This window comes from Lactuca saligna, chromosome 9 (assembly GCF_052625555.1).
Source record: "Lactuca saligna cultivar CGN05327 chromosome 9, ASM5262555v1, whole genome shotgun sequence".
Taxonomy (NCBI): Eukaryota; Viridiplantae; Streptophyta; class Magnoliopsida; order Asterales; family Asteraceae; genus Lactuca; species Lactuca saligna.
The window spans coordinates 184,316,968-184,327,544 of record NC_136425.1 but is presented as its reverse complement, the minus strand read 5'-3'; the positions used below and the strand labels follow the sequence as shown (position 1 = coordinate 184,327,544).

At 39.9% G+C, this 10,577-nt stretch overlaps 1 protein-coding gene across 1 annotated transcript; it reads right to left on the bottom strand.

The window, feature by feature from the left end:
• Positions 1 to 203: 203 nt before the first annotated feature.
• LOC145017598 (uncharacterized) lies at positions 204 to 1,542 on the bottom strand. Its single transcript, XM_078975596.1, has 2 exons — positions 836 to 1,542; positions 204 to 588 (listed from the first exon to the last, which is right to left on the bottom strand). Exons 1-2 carry the CDS (start codon positions 1,338 to 1,340, stop codon positions 434 to 436), a joined length of 660 nt encoding a protein of 219 aa, XP_078831722.1. The 5' UTR covers positions 1,341 to 1,542; the 3' UTR covers positions 204 to 433.
• Positions 1,543 to 10,577: the final 9,035 nt, after the last annotated feature.

The window sequence follows — 10,577 nt, the reverse complement described above, 5'->3', positions numbered from 1 at the left end:
ACATTAAACATTTGGTATCGGTTATCCAAAACATTCAATCATGTTATTTTTTAAATAATACATACATAAATATGTACCCGTTGAATCAACTATCCAAACCACAAGATAAATTATACACATAATACATACACTCAATTAAAATCATTAAAATCATGTCAAATATAATATTATATACAATGGTATAATTCATATTGTTTCCAAGTTTCAACTTAAATAAGATTACACACATACACTAGATTTTTACAAGATCATTCCCAAAAAAATTATTGTACACAAAGTTCATTACACATGCGACTAAGTCAATTACAAGAAACACACACTCTCACACTTGGGCAGTTTAGTGATGTGCCTCACAATCCTTTAGAGATTGCCAAGTACTTCCAATTCCTCATTTACTTCTAAAAATCTGCATTCCAAACTTACACACAAAAGATTATACAACGCTACACTTCAATTCAAAAGGAAACGTGACTTCCTTTCCCAATTGAAGCTGTGAATAAGGACTATAAACACCCCCATACTTCCCTTCGTTTCCAGTCAAGAACAACAGAGAACACATCAACATCCTGTTCTTGTCCTCATGCCTACCTGCAAACGAAACAAAAAAAACATCACGTTTTTGTTTCCTTTTTCTTTCCTGTGAATCATCAAACCCCAACAGTCTTATCGGTCACTGCAAAACGTCAATACCCAAACATCCACTCCATTCTATCGGTTTCTATCAAAAAATAATAATAATAATAATAATAATAATAATAATAATAATAATAATAATAAATAAATAAATAAATAAAGAGAAAAGAAAAGAGTGAACAAGAAACAATAAGGAACTTACCTGTTAACGATCGAGCAACCAAACACCCCAGGTGAGTTGCTACTGCTGTCATTTCCTTCCACCGAACCACCTCCTTCCTACTCCCTGTTGACAGTGGGAACCCACCATCGATACACCCATATTGTTGCATTTCGTTCATTCTTCCCTTAGTTTGATCGAGTTCTTTTTCGTTTTCCATTCTCCCAGTGGAACACAATGAAAAAAACACTAACCTGAAGTCACTAATCTCCTCCCCTTCGCACCTCACTGATAGAGTAGAAGAAGAAGAAAAGGTTCGCTGCTTCGTCTCTTTCCCTTTATTCGGTCCAACCATGCTTCGGAGATTCTCCCTACTTGCTTGACTTCGGTCGGCTACAAGATGTACGAACCAAGAAGGTTCCTTGGAGATCGTCTCCTTCCCTTTCCACCCACACCGATCTGCCCGACAAGAAGAAGAAGCCTCGCTGCCTCTACATCCCATCTCTCCTTCGGCCTCATCAATCCCCAGAGATGTCCTCTGCCCCATCGATCAGAAAGAAACGGTTTAGCCGCCTGCGAGATACCTCATGCCTCCGCTCTTCTTCGTGGTCTCCGACAACCGAGGAATCGGAAGCAGCACCGACGAGCCCTTCGCTTACTCCTCTCTTCATTCGTCTGCCTCGATTCACCCCCGATCCATTCTATTTGTTCCATCTGCAAATTACGAAGACGGGAGGGTTTAAAAGCGCTTATTTAGTTGATGTTTGGACCATTAAACAAAATGGTCCCTGTATGAGAATCTTGTTCGTAAAACCCCGAGCCCTTTTAAATTCCTTCAAAAATGACAAAATGAACCCTCCTTTGACAACACATTTTGAAATCAGTCCCATTTTGTCAAGAAGTTACATCACAGACCCTATAGATTGTTCAAGTTACAAAATCAGTCCCTCCTTGAACTATTTCAACCAAAGCAATCCTATGTTGCTTAAAATAAATTACGAAACAACAACCAATAGTTTATATTAATTACGAAATGGACCCGGAGTATTTAAAAGTTCAAGAATTATGGATTTACAGTTTCTCACGTCAAGCATCTCAAACAAACCGATCTCGAGCATATGGAACTCACGCTTCAAGGGGGACTGCTACGGCCCCACTTTTAAATATTTTTTGGTGTAATATATATATATATATATATATATATATATATATATATATATATATATATATATATATATATATATATATATATATATATATATATATATGTATAGGAATGAATTCTATGGAAAACAAATAACTAGGGCAACATCTACCGGAACCAATAATCAAATAACACATGTTCATTTCTTTCTTCACAAGTAATGCATTATGGAAGTTATTGTGCAAGTGATGTGTTGTCATGTTTTCATTGGTTCAAATATGTGTTGCCCTAATCATTCATTTTCCATATAACTCTTCCCTATATATATATATATATATATATATATATATATATATATATATATATATATATATATATATATATATATATATATATATATATCGTAAATGCTTTGTTTATACATACAACGTCATCATTTTCATGCAATATAAATCATAGAAAAAAATTATTTACTATTCTACTACTTACGGTACGGAGAATATGGTTTAAAGGGCCGTATAGGGTTGTTGGATTTCAGAATAGGTTAAATGCTAAAAGGGTCTACCCTCTAGTGTTTTATGTCTGGCCCTCGTCTGTATATGGTATTACATGTACAAAATAATATTTATCATACAAAATACACATAAATTATCATTATTTTGTGTAAACACATTTCTAGATTGTGAAATATTCGTTTAAATACTTATATGTTATAAGTAAACAAAATAATTTTAAACATCATTATTTATATATGTTATGTTGTTAAAATAATACAACTAATAAAAATAACATATACATTCCGCTACAAATGTGCTATGATTGTATAGATGGTTATCAACTTGTTAGTTACAATATACTTCATACATATACAAAAATATATAAGTTTATATATTTACACAACTTATAGAACTTGATTCTTAGGCTCTTATATGTGCTTGTGTACACTACCCTAAGTTTTATCAAATGTTTAAATAAGTATCATAAACTTTAGCGTATACGCTTATAAAATATACTTGTCGTTTATTTATTTATCTGTATCTCTGGTTGCTAAACTACAACCTTGGTAGATAACTTTATTTGTATATCCGTATGTTAGTTTATCTGTATCTGTGGTATTTAAGTACAACCTTTGTAGATAACTTTATCCGTATGTATGTTTATCCATTATCCATACAAACATGGGCTTGGTTGCTTTCAAAATGGTTTTTAAGTATGGAATTACTTATGGAACATAATGTTTTGGTTTTCAAAGATTCATTACAAACACAATTTTATGTATAGATTTACTTATACAAACTATACATTTTGGCTTTTAAAGACTCACTGCAAACAGTGTTTTAACCGTTGTCATACATACAAAGAAAACACTTTTTGGATTTTTAAAAGTATTATTGTGGTTAGCAGAAAACCTGTAACACTCACTAACCTTTGTGTTGACCCTCAAACTTACATGTATTCTCAGGAAATCATTAGAAGAGCGTTCGTATAGAAGATTGGTTATGGAATATAGATGACCTAGCTATCTAGTTTTTGTTATCTGCTACCTGTTTAAGGAAACTACTGTACTATTATTATCTGTAAGAACCTTGTATTCAAACTTAATGATGGAATACAAATGCTAATTTGTTTATCATTGTACTTGTGCTATATATTCAGTTTATCCATGATCCTTGAACTTAGTCAAACTCCCGGCAAGTGGCGCCTCAGTCGGGGGTGTTACAACTACCCTCGTGTTGTTTGGTAGCATCAAGGAGGGGATTATAGAGCTTATGGATGAGAGGCTCAGGACTCTTCGAGCCAAGATTGTTGTGGGTCAGATTAGGGATCGAGCTCCCTTATTTTGGTAGTTTAAGGCCTGTGGAGCTCCTAAGTTCTTTGGGGATAAGGACCATTGCCAGACCACCGATACTGTGGCAAAGATCACCTCTAAGTTCCGAGAGAGGGCTTTGTTGGTTCTGCAGTATGTTGCGGATGAAGATGTAACGATCAAGGTTCAGGTAATTACTCTTTTTCCCCTAGAATGAAATTTCTTTGCAAAAGGGTCCCTACGTATGTTGGGCGTACATAGTTGTACGCTTAGCATACTGGGGGAAGTTGGTCTCGGTTGTGCACTACATATGCGGGGCGTACCAAGCAGTACACGAGGCATACGTAGCTCAGTACTAAAACCCTAATATCCAAACTTGTGACCTATTTAAACATCCTTAAGTCATTTGTACCTTACCCTAACCAGCCTCCATCACTCTCTAACGTCCCTAAAACCCTAAAATCCTTTGTATGTGCCTTTTGAGCTTGTGAGTGCTTGAAATACCTCTTTTTGGGTGTTTTGGCAAGAATAAGAAGTGGAATCAAACCTTGGACGTGGAAAAGATTTTGGATCCAACATTTGGAGCTCATTGGGAAGCTTCTAAAGGTAAAAAGCTCAAACCATGCCATCACTTTTGTTAGTTTGAGTTTGGGTTTTGTTATCAAGTCTATTTTTTGTTCTTAGACCCTCTTTTGTGAGTTGTGCGACTCTAGAGGTTAGGATTGTTAGATATAAGCTCCATGAGAATTTTGGATGCATAAAGTTGCCATCTTGAAGGTTGTATTGAGACCACGCATGACTCTAAGATCTCAATTGTAGTCTTAATGGGAGAAATGAAGTATTGGAGACCTATATGACATGCAAGGGCATAAAGTTGCCAACTTTATGCCTTAGGACATTTTAATAGACTGTGATCTGATGTTGTAAGTTGAAACCTTAAGCATTAAGAACTTAATATACTTTTTTGCATGGGTTGGTTGTATGTTGAGCGTAAGGTCTTGTATGGAACGTGTACGGATAAAGGGTCGAGTACGCTAAGCATACTAATGTGGTACGCTTGGCGTATGCACCACAGAAGAGTTGGGTTTCATTGGGCTTGCAAGATTATTGGGCCCTATTCTTCCCTGGGTCTGGTCCTATTCAGAGTTACTGGTCTTTTGTCGATGTCATGTTTGGGCATTCTTTGGTCATGTGGCCCATTCTAGTTTAGACTTTAATCCCATTAATGTAGGTTAGACATTTGGGCTTTGATGTTGGGTCTTAGATTAAGATGTTGGAGCCTTGTCTAATTTGTTGCTAAATTCTAATTGGGTTGTTTTGTATAGTTGTTCAGTGTGAGATTTTGGGCTAGTAGTCGAGCAACTTTTGTGTTTAGCAGACTGAGGTGAGTCTTCTCACTATACTAGTGGGTCAAAGACACCAATATTGGCCCATTACTTGATCTGAAATCTCTATAAATGATTATCCAATGGTCTGTTATTTGGTGTGTATTGATTTACAAGAAGATCATGCGGGTATGGCACATCGTATGACCATAAGGGGGAGCCCATGACACTTGGGTATAAGACCATGGGGACAACCCATGGCAACGAGGTTGAAGGCTATGGATGGAGTACACGATATTTTTATGTGTATATGTGCATGGAATTATATGATTATGTGATTTGTGTATTTTGGGAAACTCACTAAGTGTGTCCTTACAGTTTTATTAGGTGTTTCAGGTACTTCTAGTTCTAAGGGCAAGTGCCCAGCTCGATGGTGCAAGGTGCACTCTCTAGTATTCTGCACTAGTTTTTCTGGATACTCTGATATTTTGAAGAATATTTTATGTAATGGAATTTTTGATAACAAACATGAATGTGATTCTAAGTATTAAATGAAAACTTTTACCTAAGTTTTTGGGTTGTTACAAGTTGGTATCAGAGCCTTCGTTTGAGAGATTCGAGCACACTCATGGGTGTGTTAGAACTTAGACCGTTGAAATGGTAAACCCTCTTTCAAAAACGGAAATGAATACTTAAAGGTTTCTTGAAAACGGTTTTCGTAAGTAAAAAGGGGATAGTGCAAGCGCGTGATTAGCTGAGCTCAAGTAATTGTTCCGAAGGTGCTAGCCATGCTATATTTATATTTGGAAATTGATGTTGAATTGATTATTTTCTAAGAGTATGCTTTCATTGTTGTATATGTCTATGATTGCATAACCCTATAATGATGGATTATGCCATATTCATGTTCCTTGTTTGGTTGTGGGTTGGGGTAGAAGCTTATATGACAGTCTATGTGATTCTATTTGTGTATAACTTATAATCATAGGGAAACCTGCTATGACTTATTTGAGTTTCTGGTTTAGTGAGGATTGAGAAATCCTATAATAATCTTGAATTTGAGTTCATGGTGTATTTTGTTGTCATGTTATTTTATTTGGGTGATCTAGAGGTATCAGGTGTGGCCTTACGGAAGGTACACGTATGTGTGGAAGGTAGTATTGGGCCTATACTACTGAAATCACATGACCTTTACTCGAAACAATGTTAGACCTGTAAGCTGTAAGGATTCCGGTGAGGAGAAACCCCTTTGAACTTCCTTATCAATTTTTATTATGTGGTAGATTTTAGTTGAGGATGGTGATGATCACAAGAGGATCGGGCTTAGGATCAGGATCAGGATCAGGTTTAAGCTTCAGTTCAGAGCCCATTGATGAGAGGCTGCACGATCATATTGCTGCCGAGGTTACTCATGGCATCATTGACACTACCCTGGTGATCTTTGGTACCATCAAGGAGGGCATCATGGATATAATAGAGGAGCGGTGTAGGTCTTTTCGAGCCGATATTGCTGCAGGCCAAATTGGGGCTGGAGCTCCCTCATTTCGAGAGTTCAAGGCCTGTGGTGCACCTGAATTCTTTGGGGTCTAGGACCCCATTACTAGTTGACGTTGGGTGGCATACATGGAGAATTCCCAGCACATGAGCTATTTTCCCCGAGTCGACAAAGGTGGTTTCAAATCTTGTATGTTGAGGGACCGCGCACGAGACTGGTGAGAGGAGGCTACCCATAAAGTGGGATCAACAGGTATTTCTGAAATGACTTGGGAGGAGTTTGTGAGGAGGTTGGATCTGGAGTTTGCACCGGCCATTAAGGTGCAGTGTTTGGTGAGAGAGTTTCAGGATCTGCAACAGACTATAGAGACTGTGGTGGAGATCACCACCAGAGTTTCGGGAGAGGGCATTATTGGTTCCACTATGCGCTGCAGATGAGGAGATGAATATGACGAGGTATCTTTCCATGATAAAGGATGAAATCTATGAGTTTGTGAGCTTTTCAGGGTGCAAAACCCTAAATGACATGGTGGAGAAGGCCCGAGAATGGGAAATTGATTTGGAGGTCTAGACGAAGTAGAAGCCAGAGTAGGTTCAGGCAGCAGTTGGTCTTGATAAGAAGCCTAAGACCTCCGATCCTCCCAGCAGGGGTCATCAGGGCCATGGCCGATGTGCGAAGTGCAGCAAGCCGCATATTGGAGCCTGTCAGGTGGCAGGCTCAGCATATTATGCTTATGGCCAACTGTGTCACATGAGCAAGGATTTCCCCAATAAGGGATTGATTTGTTTTCACTCCAACCAGACCAGCCATAAAAAGGCCTATTGTCCTAGGTTGACGGGAGGAGCAATGGCAGCGCCTGTGCCCGCCACAATGGGGATTACTGATGGCCGCTCGGTTAAGGTGGAGGCTCCTACGGGGAGGAGCCGCATATTTCAGTGGAACATAGAGGAGGCTCGAGCAGCACCAGATGTCTTGACTGGTATGTGATCTATTCATGTATTATTTATTTTATTGTTTATTCTTATATTGTTATAATCTTGTATGGGGACCTTTTCGGTCAATGGATTTTCAGCCCAAGTTCTTCGATTCAAGGGCTACCCAATCATTTGTATCTCTTATGCTCATCAAGAAGTTTTGGGATACTCCAGGGACTTTAAATTCCCCACTCGAGGTGGAGATTGGGGATGATCATACCGTGAGTGTTACAATGGTATTTCAGAGGAATGTGCTGAATATGGTCGGCAAGAGGTTTCCTATTGATTTGGTCCTAATTCCTTTGAGAGGATTTAAAGTGATCATCAGGATTAACTACTTGGGTCACAATGGGGACGTGATAGATTGTGAGCGCCAGCTGCTGAGAGTTTAAACCCCAAGTGGGGGAGAGATAGTTATTTATGGAGAGAGAGGTTCGCATGGGCCAACCCTCTATTCGGCCGCAAGGGTTGGAAGACTCCTTCAATAGGTATATTCTGGGTTTTTGTATTATGTCTCGAATACGAGGGTGGAGGCCACGCTAGAGCTGAGTAGTGTACCTATTGGCAAGATTTCCCAGATGTATTTCCAGAGGAGTTACCTGGGGTACCTCCCGATAGGCAAGTAGGGTTCCGTATTGATTTTTTGTCCAATACGACTCTGATGGCCAAGGCATCATATCATCTAGCTCCGCCTAAGATATAGGAGTTGTCTACGTAGCTCCAGGAGCTTCTAGATAGGGGATTTATTCATCTTAGTTGTTCTTCGTGGGGAGCACTTGTAACATCATGACTCCCAGGTATAAAAATTTATATATTATTTTTAGGGGATACCTAAGTGATTCGACGAGTTGTGTGCCCAACTCGTCAAGTAGAGTTGAATTGGCCACGTGGGCTTAATAACCAACTCGATGAGTCAAAGAGTCGACTCACCGAGTTGGCGTTGTGTGAGGAAACTCTAAATCTTTGGGGTTGAGTCCTATTTAAAGGGCCTTAAGCCCTGACTTCCACCTCCCTCATCACCCTTGAGCACTATGAAGAACCATAATCAAATTTTAGCTTGTTTTGTGAGAAGGAGAGGCTATCTTGAGCATTTTGGTGCACCTTTAGCCAAGAAGAGGAAAGCATCAAGTCTTGGAGCAAGGAGGAAGGTTTAGATCTAGAGGTTCTTAGTGGATAGCTTCTATTTGAGGTAAAAAGATGCTATCTTGACCACTTTCCTTTTGATATATTAGTTTGCGGAGTTCTAGGTTTTTTCCCATTCTTCTTGTGTTATTAAGTGTAACATCCGGATTTTACCAGGTATCTTGTAAATCTAATTTTTGTAATATTGTGAGAGGGACTCGGCGAGTTGGAGCTCAGACTCGCCGAGTAGGGACGCGGAATTGAACATTGGTGCGCGCCTGGACTCGGCGAGTCCAGGATATGGACTCGGCGAGTCTGCGCTGTGTAATGAAACCCTAAATCTCCGGGTTTGAGGCCTATTTAAAGGGTCTTATGGCCGTCATTTGTGCTCACCCAACCCTCAGTGAGTGTCCCTAGTGTTCTTGAGCGATTTGTGAAGAGAAGGGAGCCATTCTTGATCTTGTGTGTGTTATTTAGCAAGAAGAAGGAGACCCTAGGCAAGAGGAAGCAAAGGAGGTTGCTATTTCGTGGATTTGGAGCTTAGATCATCACTCTAGAGGTATTATCTCAGACCATTTTCTGTTTAGTGAAGCTTGATGCAATTTAGGGCTTAATGTGGTCATTTATGGGATGATTTGGTGCCCATTGGTTCCCTCTTTGAGTTGAGGCCATGGATCTGGATCCATAGAGGTCCAGAGGGCCTCACTCATCAAGCTTTATGGGTGACAATGGAGTGTTTGACCTTGTGTTGTAGTATTTGAGTCAAAAACATCATATATGGTCATATAGAGGTTGTATGTACATCAAGATTGTAACTTTACGTGCTAAATGAGCTTGGAGGGACTGGATCTATGGATTAATGGACTGGATCTGACCTTTAGAGCAAGATTGAGTCAGTGCATGGCACGGACTCGCCGAGTCCGAAGAACAGACTCGGCGAGTAGCATGAATGTTGCCCGACCACACAGTGAGTGGCCTCGCCGAGTTGGGGAGGGTGGACTTAGTGAGTCAAGGGGGAGTTAGAATGGACAGGTGGACTGAGTCAAACTGGACTCGCCGAGTTGTTCTTAAGACTCGGCGAGTTGAGTCGTGGTGGCCCCACAACTCATGCCAGGTGGAACTCGTCGAGTTGAGGGATTGCTCGACGTGTCAGGGGAGGGTTCCAGGGAAATTGGTGCATGCACTCAGACTCGCCGAGTCGCTATAGCGCACTCGCCGAGTCCGGTCAAAGTTGACCGTTGACCGTTGACCAGCGTTGACCTAGGTTGACTTGTTATAGTGTGGTCAACCCTAGTTGGGAAAGTGTTAATTAGAGATGTATTGTGCTATAGGGGGGACTACAGCTCGGCAGATCGAGTGATTAGCGATTTCAGGTTTACGATTTACCAAGACACGCGAGGTGAGTCTTCTCACTATACTTTACCTTGAGTAGGTAACTAGAGTTATGTGATAGAGTATTTGTATGCTATGTATCTTATGTGTTGTACTGCATGATTTCTATGTGATTTATGTGGTGCATGTTATCAGAGTTAGAACCTGAGGGTTCACAGAGTTTGGGTGCACGGACCCACAGAGTTATAGCCTAGAGTGGCTAATATGTGTTATATGTGGTATTTTGGGGAACTCACTAAGCCTTGTGCTTACAGTGTTGATGTTATTTGTTTCAGGTACTAGTGACGACCGCGGGAAGGCGCCGGCTTGATCCGTACACACACACGTTTGGAGCTTGACATTATGATCTTGGGATTTTGTACTGTTTTTGTTGGACAATTATAATGGTTGTTTTTATGAATATTGATTGAATTATGTTTTGTAAAAATTAAAAAATTGGTTTGAAATTTTCGGTGTTACAAATTGGTATCAGAGCCTTGGTTTGAGGGATTCGGGTACACCTTCGGGGGTATTTGAACTCAAACT